At 36.3% G+C, this 20,855-nt stretch overlaps 1 protein-coding gene across 8 annotated transcripts in view; it reads right to left on the reverse strand.

Moving 5' to 3' along the window:
* The window catches only part of PRKACB (protein kinase cAMP-activated catalytic subunit beta), a 71,834-nt gene that overhangs the window by 4,846 nt on the left and 46,133 nt on the right, over window positions 1-20,855 (reverse strand). For 6 of the 8 annotated variants that reach the window (XM_064428479.1, XM_064428471.1, XM_064428476.1 and 3 more), the window contains 8 exons: window positions 11,986-12,047; window positions 10,922-11,050; window positions 8,894-8,992; window positions 7,823-7,905; window positions 7,183-7,309; window positions 4,937-5,032; window positions 3,302-3,424; window positions 1,048-1,212 (listed from right to left, as the gene is read on the reverse strand). In XM_064428479.1, the coding sequence (XP_064284549.1) occupies window positions 1,048-1,212; window positions 3,302-3,424; window positions 4,937-5,032; window positions 7,183-7,309; window positions 7,823-7,905; window positions 8,894-8,992; window positions 10,922-11,050; window positions 11,986-12,047 (884 nt within the window). Of the gene's footprint in view, window positions 1-1,047; window positions 1,213-3,301; window positions 3,425-4,936; window positions 5,033-7,182; window positions 7,310-7,822; window positions 7,906-8,893; window positions 8,993-10,921; window positions 11,051-11,985; window positions 12,048-19,397; window positions 19,486-20,855 lie in introns of all 8 variants that reach the window. The other 2 variants (XM_064428473.1, XM_064428477.1) reach the window with 1 other exon arrangement.

Here is a 20,855-nt window from a genome sequence, read left to right on the forward strand (position 1 = left end):
ATAATTAGAAGCTTCAAACTTACTCAGTATCAGTTTTCACAACCCTTTAAATCTAGTAATAGCTATTCTGACTCTACTACTTCTTAACATTTAAAAATATTTCTTATTTATGTGAAAGTAATTCACTATAGCAGTACACTACCAATGCTAAGAGTATTTAGCACAGTATTAAACACTGTTAATATTATGGGGCCTGGGTGTTCCCACTGTACTGGCAAATGAATCTTGGTGCATATAAATCTGCCTTGCAAAGAGGCATTAAAAAAGTGAAGAACAGATAATTAGAACTCCACAATGGGGAATATTTTCTTAAAAATATCTATATTTAATGCAAGGAATACAGGATGCATTAATTGTACCCTGTCTTCTAGTAATTAACACATTAGTGAATAATTCAACAACTGTGCTGTCAGTTTGTGTAGCCAAACAACCAGTTTCTTTTTATAAACTATTGTTAGTATTTAGGTTTGGCCCTTAAAATACTGCTGTTACAGCAGCAAGTTCATGCCTCTATAGTCAAGACTGTTAGCATTTAAAATCCAAACCAATTTCTTTAAATATTATCACTTATCTCTAGCTTTTTTTACAGAGGGAGCAGATTGCTTTAGGAGAAAAAAGAAAAGCTCTAGCTTTGGCATGAGCTTCTCCACACTGGAGCACAGTCTGAGTGCTAAGAGCTGGCTGGAAAGGAAAACAAATTAATTTCTGTTGTGGAGGAGTATTTATAGATGCCAGTAAAGCAGGGGTTAAATAAAAAGTGAGAGAGGCAGGAGATGCCTTGTCCTGAGATAATCCAGAAATAGACTAATGCACAACATGTGTGTTAAAAGAGAATGTGAATGGACACAGAGGTCCAGGCTAGAACACCCAGAAGAAACAAACAATTCAATCTATACATATCCTTTGGAATCTTAAAAGATTAAACTACTTTCACCCTTTCTCAATTTAAAGTCAAAGATCTAGGAAATAAAAATTAAACACATGAATTAGAAATTTTACTGCAATCCTTTAAAGACCTGTAATAGTTTTGATCAGGAAGGGTCTTACCTTTCTCTGATAAATGGCAATCCAATCTGTAGTTGCAAACCACTTGTGATTCTTTATGTCATTTACACCATTCTTGAGATTTCCATATCGTTTGGTCAAATCTACCTGGAGTAAATTTCTTAGAAGATCCTTTAGGTCTGAACTGAAGTGTGATGGGAACCTCACCTAAAATTATACACCCACAACATTAAAAAACATGATACAGATTTGATTCTTTCCCTGCGAAGGGAAACAACTTGACACAAAGGGAAACAGTAGGGCAATTTTCTATTTTTGTTCTAAAGTCAAATCAAGCAGGAATGCATGAAGAGAGATGATTATTGTTGCACATGCATTTCTGTTTCACAAAGCCTTTATCGGTAGCATTGCCCACCTACAATTTTTTGAACTGGAAGAGTCTAGGGGGCAAGATATTATTTAATGTAACAGTGATCTAAAAGCTAAGTTTAACTTGGTGTTTTAACAACACATCATCTCAATATAGTCTCAGCTATTTTCTAGGTATACATTTTTAGATTAAATTATATATACACACAGAGGAGACACAGTATATAGCATATATACAGCATATAAATACATAGATATGCTCTGAAATAACTGTACATTCAGCAATCATATATGAAAAGTCAATCTGGAACTTTATGCTCTACTGCAATCTGTTTCTCATAACTAAATGCACCAACATCAGAAGCCTTACATAACAGCACTATTTGAAGACAGCACACTAGTGACTTGCAATTCATTCAAACCTGGCTAAAGGATATTTGAAGATGATTCGTGGGATGTAATTACAAAGGGTTTTTCTAACAAATGATCTACTGACACCATTTGAGTTGGCAGAGAGAAGGAAGGGGGAAAGAACAGGCAGAAAGCTGCATTTGTCATTCTCGTGGTCTCAGTGTTTGACACTCCCGATACTGAGCTGACACTCCCGATACTCAGCTGTTCAGGAAAGAACAGGCAGAAAGCTGCATTTGTCATTCTCGTGGTCTCAGTGTTTGACACTCCCGATACTGAGCTGATCAGTCGTGATATAAATACAGATCATGGAATTAATTAAGATAAAAACATTAAAAAAAATCAAGAAGTCCAGTTATCACGGACCCTGCTTCAGTTTAGCTACCAAGATGGTTCTATTGTAGATTATGAGACATTCACAGGTTTAATGACTATAACACCTAGACCACTGAGAAGTAAGGAAATATTAACTCAAATTTTTAAGTAGAGAACTAAGTAAATGGGGTAGAATAAATGAAAGACCTCAGGTTATAAACAACTGCTAGCTGAGGACTGAATTACAGTTTCCAGAGTTGATGTCCAGTGCTATTTCCGCTGTAGTCCATCCACAGACTTAGTAAAAAAGGTAGATCACCTTTTACAGATGTCAAGCCAATTAGATAAAACTACAAAAACTGCCCAACATTTTGTTTTTAGTTTAGAAGAAAAAAGATTTCTTTAAAAATATGTCCTTGTAAATTAATTCCCATATATTCATGGACACAGCTGAAGGTTCACAATATTAAAACCTTTCAAAGAGCAACCACCTTCTTTATTAAATAAGAATCAACCACAGGCCTACTGAGGTACTGCCCTTGACTGGAATTACAGAGGCGCCTGAGATGCAGCACAGCATGTGTCTAGGTAGGGGCAAGGAAGAGAACAACTGTAATAAATCAAGTGAGCACAAAGAATCAACACTGGCTGGTAGGGGAAACAACAGAATGACTACATTTTGCTGCTATCCAGCACACTAAGAGATATTAATGAAAAATAAAAGGGAAACACTGGGAACACTTAAAAAAAATTAATATTACAATGAAAGATAAACAATATTAGACATGTCTACCTATAAGACTGTGGAAGCAAAGCAACCTGGAAATGATGGAAACTCTTCAGGGCTTCTCAAATAATTGCAAAAAAAAATTTAAAGAAAATAGCTAGGCAAATTAAGCACACAGCTAAGTAGTTGTTAATAGTCGTTGGATCACTTTAATCCAAGCATAAAAGGATATAAAACCACAATGTCTGTAAATTTAGTAACTTGCATTTTAAATTTGAAGGCAGGGAACAGATTTTTATAACTTTGGTTTTCAAGTAACAATGTCTGTACTTATGAAATGTACATTCCAAACTTCTCCTAGGTCCTTTTCAAATTGCTCACTGTCTAGAGGCCAGTGAATTCTGCATCTCCTCCACCAAAAACCAGGTTCTATAAAAACAACTGCATTTGTGAAAACACCCAGCCTCAACCCACCTTGCCAGACACAATCTTCTCGTAAATTTGAATGGGCTGATCTGCAAAGAATGGGGGATATCCAGCTGCCATTTCATAGATTAACACTCCTAGTGCCCACCAATCCACTGCCTTGTTGTAACCCTGAATGAAATGAAACATGCCACTGTTAGTACAGTTTCTAACAGAGGTTAAGATTTTCATTATAAATCTATATATTTATGGAATACAAAGAAAAAAAAATACATTACTTTTCATTTAATGCAGAACTTACAACCTGACCCAACCAAACTGGCAGATTCCAACAGCAATACACTTAAACCCAAATACAGCAATGACAGTGAAATAATGATGGAAATAAAGCATTTTGCACACTTTCCTGTGATGAGTGTCAGTGATTTCTTTACACTCCTGTGTAAATGGGTACAACTTACTTATTTAAAGTCAAAACAATTGTGCTACAGAGTGATAATTCTTCAAAGCTTAAGGAAATTTCATTATAACAACATACACAACAACACTTTCTATACTGTACACTGTCACCATTTTGCTTGATTTTTCACATTTTGGAACATTCAGTTTCATATGTAGTTAACCAGCTACAAGAGCTTAAGTGTTTAGTTAATTAGCTGTCAGAGTCATTTATGATCTGATCTTAAAAGCCTGAACCTTAACCATTAGTAGGTCCTATTCAATGTTACGAAAGACAAAGAAAACACCAAACCCACCCATTTCATACATGCTCTCTGAGATTTTTTACAAAGCTCAGGGCTCAGACTCAATCTTACAGGAAAATCTATTGTGAAGCATTATAGCAGATACAATTATTCTGCTGTTTTAGCAAAAGAAATTTCTTCTGCAATTTCTTCTGCTGTTTTTTTTTCCCCTCCTGCACAGGGGAAAAAACCATGCAAACAACAAACTTTTTTTCCCCAAACAAGTATTTTTTGTTCACTTTTGACGATCTGCAAAGTGTATTTAATTAAAGCACATGTTAAATGCACTATGATTGTTTCATAGCATAAGCAGTACTATATTTTCCATTTGCAAAACATACAGTGCTACAGTTAGACAGCTATAGGATAAATAATATTTTTTTATGTTGGAACACTTAATGCAAGTAATGGACAAACAGATCTACAGTCAGCTTAGACTGCATGTGCTTTATGTGTAAAACCAGTGGATTGTCATGTTTGATTTGATGCCAACTGCCTTAAACCTGAAACTCTGCAAGTAGTTATGTAATGACTACTGATTCATCCTATACACAGTTCTTGTTACCTCTGGAGTTCTTGTTCTAGTGTGTTAACCCTTCAGAATGTAATCACTCAGATCTGTTCTTCTGATAAGGATGCTAGTTAAATAACCTAATTCCAGGTTCTTTGAATCTCTTTGCCCCTCACAAGCTACGTGGCAAGCATATGTAGGAAGTTTGGTACAGTTATGTGAAAATTCCTTATATGGCAGAAGTTTTGGCATACCAAACAAATATTTACAATGCAAGGACTGCATTTTGTGTCATTTGTCAATTTGTCAATTGACTAATGAAGATTTAGTTTTTGGAAGTATCAGCAACTGTTTATCCCTCAGAGCTTGATAATTGGGTGAGAAGCTTTAACTACATCAAATGCATGGCTGAGTAACAAGACAAAGTACCTTGCTGAGAATTATTTCAGGTGCCAGGTATTCTGGAGTCCCACATAACGTCCAAGTTCTGCCTTTTACTCTTTTTGCAAAGCCAAAGTCCGTGACCTGTCATCAGAAGAAATAAATTGATTATAAGTGCATTGCTGCAAAGAAATTTAAAATTAAGTACTTTAGAAAGCCATTTTTACAGGGGAAAAATTTATTTCTCAAATCACATAGTATCATATAGTCAGGTGTACCTTTATTAGTCAGTCTTCCTGGTACTTCTAAGTCAGATAAATAGGTCTCATGATAAAATTAATAAAGAACACAAAATATGTATTATCACCCTGACACCAGCTTCTATTTATAATTTAAAAATCAGTGGGAACTATGGCGTACTAATCTTCCACATGTACCGCAATTACGTTATTAATTTTTCTTATATTTTAACATCAGACTCTTTGTAGTGCTGAAAATTTGAAGAATATAAACAAGATATTTATCTTTTCCTTTAGTTAACAAATAAATGAATCGCAATAGGGTCAATATATCCCCCAGTCTTGTAAATTTTGAATTTTATTGCATAAGTGTATAAAGGTCATATGTAAAATTAGTGTGGGAATAAGACAACATAGAAGAGGTCTTCCAGTAACTTCTGATTCTGACTATCTTTGAAAGCATCACCAGAGTCAAGTTTGTTTATTTGAGGCCTTGGGGGGGTAAATGTAGCAATAACTGTATTGACAAATGGCAAGCACTTGGACATTATAAATTCCTCATTTCACTTGTCATGTTTTCTACAGTAAGTTTTCAGAACTCTGTATGCAATATCATACTGTCTGTGTTTTTACCTGGACCATATTGTGAAATACATACAGAACCCAGGTAATTACATATGGAATTCTGGGATCAGTTTCAAACTACTAAGTCTGTGCTTGTTTCTTTTGTTTCCTCCTTCTTGGTTTCAATTTCAACTCATTCCTTGAGAAAACATACTGTACCAAACGAGAATCACTGCTAATTATACAATAACCTGAGCTGATGTTGCTGTACACTAATGTCACAACTAAAGAAGCCAAACCAATGAGGCAGCTTGTTTTCATTTTTGGTAGAAACAACAGCATCAGCAGCTGGAACTGAATGGAGTGGGTGACATGCTGACTGGAGAGACCTGCTTCAGTCAGCAAAGAATCATTTCTGTGTTTGGGAATGCACATCAGTCTACATAGGAAGAATACACTGCAGACACGGGACAAACAGTAATGGCTTTAAAATACAAAAAGAAAATGAAGTTGGAGCTGCAGCATCAACATATGAACACAAACCTCCCTCTGCCACCATCACAAAAACACACTGTGGCACAGAGAGAGCTGCCAGGGCTGGAGTAAAGCAGACACAGTAAATGGAGTAAACCAGCCAGTACATTAATGGTGCTCCCCAACTACATTAAAGGAACTTGTGTTGATATTTTCCCTACAGTGTTATCTTAGACTCCATGCAAAATTATCTTTTATAAACAACATAAAATATGAATCCTTTACACCTCTCTCAAACATTTTTATTATATATTTTCTTTTTTAGATTCTGCTGTGGCAAAAGGTGACACAATGAGGGAAGAAGAACTTCCTTTTAAGTTTAAGGACTGCACAGCATTTCAGAGTGCTTGTTGCTGCACACTGCCTTCCCATTTGCCATTTAGCTAAAAACATAAGAGATAAGAGGAAGATGAGAAGGTGCCATGAGAGGCTGTTGTAAAACAGAAGCTGTCATTTGAGCACTGCAGTGCTGACCTCAACTCAGCTCCCACCCCACTTCCCAGCTGTGCTGCAAAGGCCAGGACTCTCCAAGGGTGGGATTCATCTGATGGATATTAAGTACTGTCATGTCAGGGCTAATATCTGAGCTGGTTTTCCTAAACTGCTTATACAGATAGTGCAGAGAAACAGACATTTTAGGGCATCTTTCATCTTGTTCTAGGGCAGACGTATAAAATAGGTCAGATGAACAGAGCCATGTAATCACCTACTTCTCACCACAGACCCCAAGGGAAATCCTGACAACTGGCTCAACTGCAGACAGCTCTACTGTGCATACTTAATTTCAGTCAGAGGAAGTACAACCCAAGGCTTTTAACCATTACTAGGCAGTACAGCATTTGAATGCTCCACACAACCATGCTAACAGACCATTTGTTCTAAACACATTTTCTCAAATTAGTTAAATCTATACTGCAAGACAAAACTTCATCCCTAGATATATGAAGAATATCATACCTGGATGTATCCTTGCTGATCAATTAAAAGATTTTCAGGCTTTAGATCTCTGTAGATGAGGTCTAATGAATGGAGGTACTCAAATGTTAGCACTATCTGAGCTGCATAAAACCGTGCATGTGGTTCACTGTGAAGAATTAAAAGAATATTAAGTACCCCAATGCTATGCTAAGGTACCAAAACAACCACCTAACTGTCAGGGATAGACAGAGTAAATATCTCTTAACTCATTCTTTTACTGTGCAACAAGAAAAAGCAAAACCAAACATTTTCAGAATTGATACATACATTCCCTAAATTTAAGTCTTGCAGCTAAAACACACATGCAAATCAAGATGAATGTATCCCACAGTGCAGAGCTTTGACTTCAAATTTTACTTTCAGAAATTACCATGAATTTCAGTGACAATATGCATAGGAATTCCCAGATTCTATCATGCACAGATCACAAACACCTGTATTAACTAGATGAAAAATAAATAATTCTTCACTGCCTGACTAATTTAATTCCACTGAACAAGAAGTAAATGCACTTAACCCTTCAGAATTTTTTCTTCAATGCTAACAAATTTTACAAAACTCATTTCCCAAATCAGCAAATTAAGCCTTTTTAAAGGAATAGTGTCATTAATACTCTTACCTGAACCTTCCGATTCTTCTTAGATGTGAAAACATTTCTCCACCAGGAACATACTCCATTACCATGTATAAATTAGAATTGTCCTAAGGAAATTAAAGAGACAAGTAAACACACACAAATACACATTAGGCATGTTATAGTCTCTACAACTCCTACATGGAATACATTTTATTAATGAATGAAAAAGAAAAATTGTAGCCATCCAATGACATTGACAAATATAATGCAACATAGGTAGAAATTCTTGAAAAACTGCAAAAGAAGCATCATATATCTCAATAAATGTTTTAAAGCAAATCTGTTAAAGATAATTAGTGAGGTCCAGGTGCAGACTGGTGTGTAAGAGCCCTGATGGAAGAGAGGTTAAGATGCCTACTGCAAGGCAAGACCTTGAACTCTTCAATGCTTATAACTGACAACCTGAGGTATTCTTGTCTCCACATCCCCTGCCCCAAACCTCAAACCTCTAAAGATTAAGGTAAAAGATGTCTGCTCATTTAAAATTAAAAAAAATAAAAGAAGGCACATATTACTCCATAAACTAGAAAGCTTCTCATTTTCTTTACAGATTAACTAGTATGTACTGTCATGAAATTAGAAGCTAAGCTCTAAGTTCTGTCCTTCATGGTTAAAACTGTCATTAAAACCTGCCTCAGCTATAAATCTCAAGCAAAAAGATCTGCAGAACAATTACAAATTTACCATTCTATATAGTGGTACAGAAGACACACATTGATATCTCTCAAAGGTAAAATGATGCCTTAAAGTTCCCTGGCTGTACAATCCAGCTGCCCTCCAAGAGAAGAGAAAACTCTGAGGAGTTTAACTTAATTTAATTTTTATTTTTTATTTGGAGATATCCTTTCAAACATTACCTGATGAACCGGGGTATATGAAGTGTACACGAGTGCACTCCACTCCTACTCAAGCCCTGGCAACAGTGCCAAATGAAGCATCTTTGAAAACAAAAATACTTGAACTATTGTACAGTAAAAGTTATATATTTTAATATCTAAAGTGTAAGCATGCAGTTTCCTGAAACCCAACAACTGCTTTGGAAGTAATGACTACCTTAAAAGAATACTCCAGTTTAACAAGGAAAGGAAAGTTCACTGCTTGTAATATCCTCTTCTCATTCAGTGTGTGTTCTATCTGCTTCAGTTTGACGACCTAGGAGAGAAAAAGCAATCTTCAGCTTAAGTGTGATATTTTATAGTTCTTGATAAACTTTTTAGTGTTAAACAATTAGTTGAAAGGAAATTTGTAACTTCACAGAAAATGAAAAACCTTATAGGTTCCTAATACAATAACAGAACCAAGAAAGGATTAAAAAGTCTAAAAACATTAAAGAGTAACACTTGTGTAATACAGTTGGCAGACAACTCTACAAATAGTATTTCTTCCTACTTGCTGAGTGTAAGAGTCAGTAAGGAAAACCTGTCTGCATTTTCTATGAAAGGCTTGTGGTTTTGATGGCCATACTTTCTCAGCACTTCAATAAAATCCACTTGATCTTTGGACCCTTTGCTATGAAATACAGGAAACTGTGTAAGGCACACTTAATTATGAATTTTGTTACCTGGGAACAGAAGTAAACAGGCTTATGTTATACAGTTCACACATTAGTGACAAAACTAGAGAATACAAATTCAAAATCTCAGCCCACAGGATGCCACAGCCATACTGAGGTCATGCTGAGGCACATTTCCACATGGGTGGAAATGGCTGGACTGTCTTTATTTGTGCCATGCTGGAATGTAATTTTAACTTAATTGGATTTTTTTTAAATACAAGTTAGACACCATTATAACAGAAGAATGCTTTAGATGCAAAAAATTGTATTTTTCTATGTAAAAAAAATCCTGTCAGGTTTGACACTAAAAGGTAAGTTTGTTTTAGTTTCTGAGACCATTATAAAGCAGTAATGGGTCATTTAATCCTTCATTCAAGGTCCAGGACTGCAACCACGTGTAAAGAGTACTGGAACTGCAACTCAGGCAAAACAGTCTGATTGTGTCACTGCCACAGTTTCATTACATAAAATTACTCAGAAATTTAATAATGCCTAAGTGGAGAAGTCCACACTGAGGCAATGCTGATTTTGAGTTTGTTAGTTGCTGATTATTAAATTCCCTTTGCCACATTAATATTGTCTTAATATGATATTTGTTACACAGCAGTGAAGTTATGTAGAGTATCTTACAAAACACAAACAGCTCTTACATTGAGGACCTTGGAATCCACTAACCTAAATAATGCACTTTTGAAAAACTTGTAAAAACCATTAAAAACTACCTGTATTGATAAATTCTGTTAAAATACTTCTTTGTATTCTGGAATTCTGTACTGTAAAATTAAAAATTTAAATTTTATCAAATGACATTGCTTACTTAATCTAAGAGTAATAAACTGCTAAAAATATATCAGGCTGGAGCAGCAATACAGGTTCAGACTACAGCACTGAAGTTTACAACAGAGAAAATGTCCATTATGGGACAGCTGTTCTGAGACTCCTGTTCTACATACAATGTTGCTACAGATTCAACAGGATTATTGCATAATTATAAATACAGAAAGTAATACCTCATAGGACCAAGAATGGAAAATGTTATTGTGCAGACAATTTTAATTACAATTATGGTGCACAAATGAAAATGTTGAGAATTTCTGATCTACGTAGTTTTGAACTAGCCTGCAAAAGTTCATCTGTTTATTTGAACTATAGCACTACATTTTGCTTTTGCCAAAGAACACACATGCAACCTTACAAAATCTAAGCAAAGAATTTACCCAATAACATTTTATTAATGCCTTGGACTTAGAGGCTACTTAGGGGCTTAACAGGCCTAACTTAACAGGTTTAACTTAACAGGTTACTCTTCAGCCTGTTAATGATACTGGCCATTGTACAAAGTCTACACAGTCCCAACAACTGAACCTACTGGCTAAAAGAGAAAATAAAGCATTTAAATAAATCACTGGTATCCAAGTGTTACAAGAAAAAGCACATCATGTGCAACTCAGTTTAGCCACAGCTACCAGATCTTCATCTAGAACAAACTCTGCTGTAGCACAAAACTCACTATAAATTATACCAACCTTCTGTTTGTCCAGTATCTTCATAGCATAATACTGTTCTGTGGATTTATGTTTCACCATCATTACTCTCCCAAATGATCCTGTTCCAAGGGTTTTTTGCCTCTCAAAATCATCTAGGCCAGCAGTATTCTATATGTAGGATATAATCACATTTTTACAATAATACCAAAGAGAATTTTAACTGCATGAATTCAGTTATGAAAAAGGTTGAGAAATACTACATTTATCAAAGATAACTATAGCAAACTATACTGTTATAATTTGATACCTGTCAAATTTTAAAGAGATTTTACACTGCATTCATTAAAACAGAAGAAGACTTAACTGAATTATATCAACATTTTTGTAATTTGTCCATGCAGCTGTCCATACATGCTTAGTAAGGAACATCTAGCAGTAAACAGATCATGAAGATAACATGCAGATAAATAACCCCTTCATGCTTCATTATCAAGAATATTAGAACATGCAAAAGACTCCAAGCTCTAGAGACAGTTCTACATGAGAGTTGTCTGAAGAGCACATCCCCAAGTACATTTTCTCAGACATTCATTGCCATAGCATCTCAAATATTGCATTAGAACAATAATGAACCTTCCCTAAAATCCCACATTTGACAAGACTTCTCTCTAACAAGCTCCTTAACCAGCTCCCAAGTGCCATGCAGTAGTCTTAATACTCTTAATTCCACTTACTATCACGGCAGAAGTCATTAACATGGTAAATTACAGATGTGCCAATGCTTCTGGTTATTAAAAAAAGCCAACTAAAAACATGCCAATAGATTTTGAGTCTTGTCATGTTGACTGTTGAACATCATTCTCGTAAGAGAAAATGTTGTTCAGTGGGAGCATTTTATCAGCTCAAATCCGGAGAAGACTTGAGAATCTTTTTTGATAAACTTCAATGGAAAGTGACAAAGCAGGCATTCAAACAACCTGAAACTCCTTTACAAATTGCACTGAAATTTTTTCTGCACTACTCATTACAGACTGATAACATACTGATAACATTATCCAAAAAATGCAATACAGAAAATTACTGAATGCTTAAATGAGTGATACCTGAGGGGGGCTTTCCCATTTTCTTAAAAAGTCTTCTTTGGCTTTGGCTAGGAACTCTTTCACTGAAAACACACAAAAAAAGTACATTTCAATTAATATAATTCATCATGAGTGCAATGGAGATGCTTTGTTAACAAAATACATAAACTTCATTATCAACTTCTTTCTTAATTGATAATATGCTATTTTCACCATGGATGAAAGCAAGCATCGATGCTTCTAGAACTTCTACACTATCTCCAGGTGATAGCTAAGCTTTCTGGAGTAACTACATCATTCTACACAAATTACTTAAACTTTACCAGCTCTAGAAGCTCAAATACTCTATAGGCAAGCAGGCTTTAAGGTGATGTCAGACATTCTTAAATTCAGCCGGGAAAAAACCAAACACCTGACATTTCTAAATAGCCATTCCACAAAGATTGACTTCTTATCTCTTTAAATAAATGTTGCATTTTCTTTCAGCTGCTCGAGTGTAATGTCAATCTCATTGCTTTTTCCCCTCATCACCTTTATTTAAAGGCTGTTTGCAAGCTCAAGGACTAAATGGACAGCATTACTGCAAGCAAAGACAAAGCACAGGGCTACAACAACACTGCACATTAGGCATGCCCACAGTCAGAGAATATGCAGTTTTAGTATTGATTTTCCATTGAAATTGAAGGAATGTACAATGGTAAAATTCCGGATGACTGTTTAAAATGTGCACCAAAATATTTTGTTCAGATCATCTCTCAGCTGTTCTCTTTTTTTGAATATCAATGCTCAGCCAGATCAATGCGGATTACTTCATGCACAGTCATTAATGGGAGGTGTTTCAGACATTGCTGTGGTTATCAAAGAGTCACAGAATCAAGAAAATATCATACTGGTTGTGTGTTCTCTGAATCATTTCACATAATACAACATTAATAACCGTGTTTTTTCTGTACTGTGACGTTCTGCCACAAGCAATTGCTAAAAATACACAGCAATATGCCAAGATTATTCTGGTCAATATCTAGCACTCTGTGTTTTAGCAACTGTATGTTACATTCTGACAGTCAAAAAATTAGGTTTATAACAGGTTGTAAACAAATCACTTGATGAATCAGAACTTCCTTGTACTTATCAGTGAATACTAATTTTGACAAAGAAAACTTCAAAAATTCTCTTCTAATACTGGTACATTTCCAGAAGGAGTAAAAACAGCAGCAGCCCTGGAGAAGGCTGGTTGGATTTTTTTTTTAGTTTTTTTTCCTCCTTCTTGTGTGTGCTATGGGACTTGACTATCACAAAACACTCCAAGGAGGTTTATGACTCCCACTACCACTGGCTCTGATGGAGCACTAAATAAAATGGTAATTTCGTAGAAGTTGTGAAAAGTTCTGGCTAACCTCAGCATTAGAAAAGTGTTTAAAGCATGATATACACTCAGTAATTTTATTTGAAGAGAAACAAGCAATATCACAGAGGAAGAACATATTCAGTACTCTAAACTTATGGTTAAGAAGAGCAATGAAAACACAGTTTATATCAAAGAAACTGGTAAAATGGTATTAAAATTAACTCAGAGTTAAAAATATTTTCATGGCTAATCAGAAAAAAATGTTAACATATTTACCCTGCATGTAGAAAATATTTCCTTTGTTTATAAGTTATAGAGGTTATTCGTGTAATGACTTTTAATTATCCTAATTTGAAGATAGGACAGGATTTCCTGTGGCATGAAATAATTTTCAACACAAAAACCGGAAACTAGCAATGTCCAAATTTATGTTTAGTGATCCTTCTTCCATTAGGAGAACAGAGATGACTTGATCAAGTGAGGCATACTGATACAGTTTTTCAAACATCAATTTATGTCAAAGTAGCACAAATATTTTCTCTTAATGACAAGTAAAAACCCAGGAAAATCATTAAGATTAGCAAAAAGCTGAGCCTTCAAACTTTAGTGGCTGTAGCTTGGAAGTGAGCATTAACACAACATAGCACAACCAAAACACAAAGTAACTATTTTTTAAAAAAATGTTATTACAGTACATATGTTTAAATATCCCTCATGCAATCTCTGTTCACATAACTAAATATTTTAAGTTGCCACTTATTTCACACTGAAGTATGACTATTCAGTATTTATAAAAATATACAATGACATTTACAGTCATTTTTTTGTCTCTGTTCTACTTATGGAATAAAGAATGCTGTTTATGAACTAAATGTGATCCAGCTGGAAATATTCAAATTGTGGATTCATGAGAAAAATCTCTCATTTCTAGAATACCACTAAGCCACAAGCTCTCCTGCAACAAAACTCCTACCTTGTTCTACTTTACTATGGCCCTCTTTTCATAGAAAGCAGCACTGAACATACATTTTCAAAATAAAGCCACCCAAGGGTAATAACTTATCTGAAAATCACTATTTTTAAAAAATAGTTTCATTTTTTGTGCTCAGTTTTATTAAAATCAGTTTCTTCCTCATGGGAGAGTACATTGAATTACGCTTGGTTCTCACTTTCAGAGGTCACCTGGGCTCCTACACCTCAACACAATACCACAGGTGCTTTCAAACAGAACTTAGGCAATTTAAGTGCATGCACTTCAGTCATTTCTCAAAACATTACTTGGAATTTGAACTTTTGAAAATTATCTCTCAAGCACAAAACAGCAGCTCTTGCTACAGGAGAACACATTTAATTTCTACTTTCAAGTGCAGAATCAAAATTTACGCCAACTGGGTAGCAGTGGCCATTGGTATTACTGTGATGATGCAAACAAATAGGTGTCATAGATGATGACTTAGAGGTTTTCCTCAAGTGCACATTTTTAGCCACCTTACATTGTGATGATGTGGCTCTTGTTTGCTTTTCCAGTCTAAACTGTACCTAGCATCTGTGACTTTGGGCACTAATGAAGGAATGAGCATACCAAACGTCTCTATAGGTTCCCCAAGGGTTTGCAGGAACATTCACCCACACAGATGAGATGATGAAGAGAGGAAAGAAAGAGAAGAAGAAAAAAAAGTTTTATGCATTTCCACAACAAACACATAGAAAACACAAATACATTCCACCCGTTCCCCTCCCTACTCAAGAACAGACCCTGTAATAAACCAGCCTTTTCCCACACAGACAGAATGACTCATGTTAAATCACAGAATGTTTGAGCAAAGAAAGAAAAAAATCACCAAAGGCAGCTAAAATCAGTATGAAAAAAGATGATGCATCACAGAAATAAGCACAGCTTAGAAAACTTCAGGAGATCAAGTTGGCATCTTTAATTATTAATCTATTCCAAGACATACACATCCACGGAACTGTTGCTAACAATAGTGTATCTATCTTCATCACAGCATGCTGGATCACAATAAAACCTGTAATCGGGTGATCTTCCCACTACTTAGCACTTTGTTCCAGAAGACAGCATGTGTGAATTGCATGGCATGTGGTAGATAGCAAAGAAATGGCAAGCAGTCTCCAAAAAAAAAAATCTCAATCGGATTTCAGTCCTATTACCCAATAACAGCAACTTGAGAAGTCTAAACTGCACAGCTGAAGTTATTGTATGCAAAGTGGAATGCACACAGGGATGGACACCATATGAGTATGACTTTATTTGGTAAGGCTGTCAGAAAAAAGGAACTAAGGATCTGGATATACAGGTTCCCATAAACACTGAAGAGCAAGGATCAGTCTGTGGCTGAGAGAAGTGAAGATGAGAGTGTATGCACAGACCAGCAACAAACACTGCTCAGACTGGGTTTACTGGTACAGTGGAAGTTGGAGCGCAGGAGGATGAAACCAAAGCAGGAGGATCTGCTGCTCAAGAAGGAAGGTACTAGAAGGAGACAGCAAAGCACAGGTAACAGCACCAGCACAAGGACCACAGCAGAAACAACTGAACACGGCAGGAAGGACACCAGCTGGAAGCAGAGAGGAGGCACCCACCAGCTGTGCAGGATTAGGCAAGCACAAACACACAGCACAAACCCAGCCCTTGGTGACCAACATGAGCAAGCACTGGCAGGAGAGGCAGGTCTATGCAGTGCAAACACCCAAAGCAGGAAATTTGGTGAGATTCAGAAGGTGGAAGAAATGGAATAATGGCCAAGGACCACAAGTGAATGGCTTGAAGCAGTCTTACAACTTCTGCCTGCTCCGGTTCACCTTGGTTAGAAGCAGTGCTACAACCACAACACAAAGCCTCAGCTACCCCCCTGGATACCCCAGGGGGCTTGTGCAGAGCTGCACTTGGAACCAAGGCAACGTGAGGATAAGCAGGAAAGTCTGCTGGAACAGTGTTCTAAGGGAAGAGGAACCCAACATCCAGAGGTTCCTAGATAATGTCAGCATAGGAGGAATTAAAGCAAGCCCCAAGCAAACAAACCAACAAAATCCAAACAAATGAAAAAACTCTGCTACACCCAAAACCAAAACACCCCTGAGCCCACCTCCAAACAAGAGTATATCACACACTTCATAATATGTTTGCTTGTTTTAGTGATCAACTTTTCTATGAAAGTTAACATGCTTCTAAAAAAATTGTTAACTAAGGGTATGAGTACTGCAATGAGTACTTTGACCTAGAACACAGTTTAAGGGTAAGTGAATCAAGTTCCTGAAAAAAATCAAGAGGGTGAGGACCTCTGGGTTGCAGGATTGCAATGACAGCAGAGGGAAAGGGGTCACAGATGGAGCACTCCTGAGAGTTACCATGAGTTACTCTGCCTTTCTCCCACTTCCCACATGCACAGTATTTGTTATTCTCAATCACATCTCCCACAAGAGCCAGCAAGCCAGGATTTTCTTTTTAAGGGGGGAAAAAAGAGTATTTGGCTAGGATTCACGGCAAGAAAGCAAGAACTAAACTGATTAAGACTAAACACTGGGCACCACTACAAACCCCCATCTGCTGTGGTAAATGCCAATCTCTGTCTGGTATTTAAAATGCCCTTTATCAAAATACAATTCAAATTTTGTTCCAAAACTGTAATATAATCATTTGAAGTCTGGAGTTAAATGGGCTATTTAATTAAATCATTTAATGGAAAAATGAATATGTATGAAGAGATTCTGGTAAATGCATATGTATATTTCATTTTTATAAAATATGTATTTATATCGTTAAACTTTATCAAGATGTATATAGATATCTCAGTGAATCCTGTGGTTATGGTACCATATTTCAGATGCAAGTGAGAAGCTTCTGATTCTGGTTCTAAGTACCATTCTTACACCATTAACGTGTTGTCTAAATTTTCAAATATTTCTCTTTTGATTAGCAGGAATAATATAAAAAGGCTCAACATAAGGTTTCTCTGCCCTGGCAAGTGTTTCAAAACGAACACAGCTAAGTGTTAAGTATTATCATACACTCAGAGGAAGCAGTGCGAGCACCAGTTAACAATTTCATAGTTGGAAAACACTTCAAAGCACAAACAAAAATGCTACCATTGAAACAGGCTGTCAACAAAACCAAACACTTTATTTCTCACACTATGAAAATGGTGGGTGAAAAAAGTCCAGGGAAGTCACCGGCCCTCTCATGAAGAGCTGATTAGCAAGGATTCTGCCTTGTTTCTGCCAAGGCTAGATCAATGAACTGCATCAATTGAATATCCCATTTATCCAGGTTTTGAATTCAAGAGAAAGGTTTCAACTTTATACTTCTCTTTAAACACTAATTATGATAAACCCAGGTGATGCAGAACAAACCAACTTACCAGCTGAAATGGGTAAGACCCTTTCTTTTAAAAAACCAAACCAAATCAATCCAATCCAATCCAAACCAAACAACCAAAATCCAACACTCCCCAGAAACAAAGAGCCAAACACATGCAGCAGTTCTGAAAGAGCCCATTTGCTGAAATACAAAACCAGAAAGTTCTTAGTAGCTACATGATCGTGTAAGAATTATGTATCTACTAATTAGTAGATTAACTGAATTAAGCTTGCTGTTCACTGAATATAAGCTTGCTATTAAAATGGAAGCACTAATTATCTAACTGTACACTGTAAACTTTTCTACAGAATACTGGAAAGAATGGGGAAGAAGTGGGAAAAGAGAGGCACAGAAAAAAGGAAGACAAACAGGATAAACAGTAAATTAAGACCAATTACAGCTGTTGTGCCTAAAAACTAGAAGAAGGCACTAGAAACTGATCTTAGGAGGACATTCAGGAGTTAATTTAAAATGTGCAGCAATAGCAAAATACAAAGTGATCTTATCCATTACAACTCCATTATCGAACACAGGCAAAAATTTTGTTTTAATCCTGTCCATGGTTTTCATGTTTTGAGCTAAACAGTATTTTGTGAATTTCATAAAAGCAAAGTTAGAACAGTTAAGAGCTCTGTAAAGAACCCAGTTCACCTCTTTACTTGGCTTGCTACACAGCAGCAGCCTGTACAAGAGATGTGACAGATTAAGACACATCAGAACAGGAGCCAGATTTTCAGCCATCAGAGATAACACTGATCTCTGTTAAAATCAGAGCAGTAGATACTCTACTGCACACAGCTGCCACAGTCAGACTGACATGCTTCTATTTTTACTATAGACAATATAATTAATTTCATTTTCAAATCCAATGCTCAGTCTTTCTCCCTTATCCTTTCTTAAATACCAAAGTACTGCTTCAGAGGTGGTGAACCCTGCTGATGCCAAAAAATATAATACAACAGGGGCCACTCTGGGGAGACAGAACCCAACCCAAATAACAGAGTCACTTAGAACATGAATCCCTGAAATTTTGTTTAACCCCCCCAAAATGTATAATGTAAATCAGTAAAGTCAAATCTGTAATGCAAAGCAGTAGTTTTTCAGTCACAAACACAATCAAATTTTGTACTAGCACTGCTCAGCAGAGTTGTACATGCATCCATGTCCCAGTTGAATGCTTTTCCACAAAAACATATACAGATAAAACTCTGCTTTCTTAATCTAAAAGAGAATCCAGACCCAATGTTTGTCAAAATTTACAAACACATACTTTAATAAGCAAGTTCTCTCTTAACAGAAGAGAAATGCCAAAAGCCCCATAGCAGCTAAGCAAAACTTATGATCCAACCCAGGATTTATTATGCAAATCCTAAAGTAATAATAATATGCAAGACTTCCTCAATGCTGACAAGCAGAATAGCTTCATCTGAGTATCCACATATAGGATGTGACAAAGCCTCCTGCAGATTCCTGGTGGCTGAGAGCTGTTCCACTCCATCTTTAGGTATTTTGGTCCTTAAGGCTGCCACTCCTCTTTCTTACCCAAGTTTCCCTTTCAAATTAAAGAGCTATTAGCCACCTTTTGGTGATGGATTAGAGTTGGGTTTTTTGTTTCAATTCTCTAAATGGATCAGTTAGAACTAGCATTCAATTAGTTCTGGAATATATTAAAACTAGGCTTTAGCTTAATGAAAGGAGTCTCACTCATACCTTCTTCCTGCCCTTGAAGCATTAATTGAAGGAGATGACACCTTTGTACATCTGCTTCCTCTCTTGCAACAATCCATGTGATCTGAGGCTTAAAAGTCCAAGAAATAGCAGTTTGGTTTGTTAGGCTACAGTTCAGTATGGGCTGAAAAAACCCACACATCAGTCCTGTCCTCCCACAGTCACTCATTCCTGCATTTCCCTAATGACCTTCCTTGAAAGAGCAAAAGCACTCCTGTATCTGACTGCCAAGCCAGGTCAGGGAACCAGCCCAGACTAAAAAGTAATGGGCAGAAGGCAGGGAATGAGCAGAGAAGCAGCTCCCTCTTCTCTTCTTCTTATGAATGCTTCTCCCGAGATGAGTGGGCAAATATGGGGGACAGAACTGCTCCTTTTCTGAAAGGGTTTCAGCTTGTGCTAGCATGACAAGGCCATGAACACACCACACTGGCCTGCTGAAAAGGCTTCTGAGAAAATTATAATTTTAAGTTACTGGTTTTCAATTATTCTATTGAATAATTCCATTATCTCAAAATTTAAAATTAATAAACTATGTGTTTAATGAAATTACTTTCAAATGCAGTACATAATACTCCCCACTTAAAAATTTGTTCATACAGAAAAAAAAAATCTATGTGAAGAATCTTAACATGTAATATACTAAATTGTCATACACTGAGGTACTTTGTAAGCAATTAGGAATTAAGCTGCAGCTGTGCAGAACCATCCTCTAGTTGTGGCTGAACTTTATCCAGCAAATAATCTAAAATGTTGCAACTATCACAGGACCTGTAATGTAAAAGATCTCCTTTGTGTGTGAAATATAACAGGTCTTAACAAGACAACAAAGAAAGCTGAAAACTGTGTGACAATTGTCAAAATTCAAACATCTTTTGTTCCTGCAGTGCATATATTTCCATGGTTACCATGTGGGGAGAAAAAAAAAAGAATACAGTTTAAGAATGAGTTCCAAGAACAACATCTTCTAGGGCACTACTATAAAGTATTTTGTAAAAGTATCACATTTTTGAGTAAAGATTTTAGCAAATTCTAGTAGTTAATACAAATACACAAATTAATCAGATTTTCCTCTTACAGCCAAAACCACTTACCAAGAAAAATGTTTTCAGCACCTGCTGCAGATGCCCTCTAGTTAAGCTCTCTGCACCATAAAGATTCTGGCCAATTGGTCAGCACCCACCTCCCTCTCCACATCACTGCCCCACATTTCCTCTTTGCAGAAGTTCAGTGACTACAAAGGATAACATAGAGCCATACAGCTATCCCTGAGACCAGGCTTTATGGCTACATTATTAGCAACAGTAAGCATAAATCTGCATGTAGCTCATCTTATCTGCATATTGACTAATGAATTCCCTGCAAGTAAGGAACAGTACCACACATGCTCATGCACAAATACCCCTTCCTTTGAAAAGTAACCTTGAGAAGTTTTACTAAACT

This window comes from Passer domesticus, chromosome 7 (genome assembly GCF_036417665.1).
Source record: "Passer domesticus isolate bPasDom1 chromosome 7, bPasDom1.hap1, whole genome shotgun sequence".
Taxonomy (NCBI): domain Eukaryota; kingdom Metazoa; phylum Chordata; class Aves; order Passeriformes; family Passeridae; genus Passer; species Passer domesticus.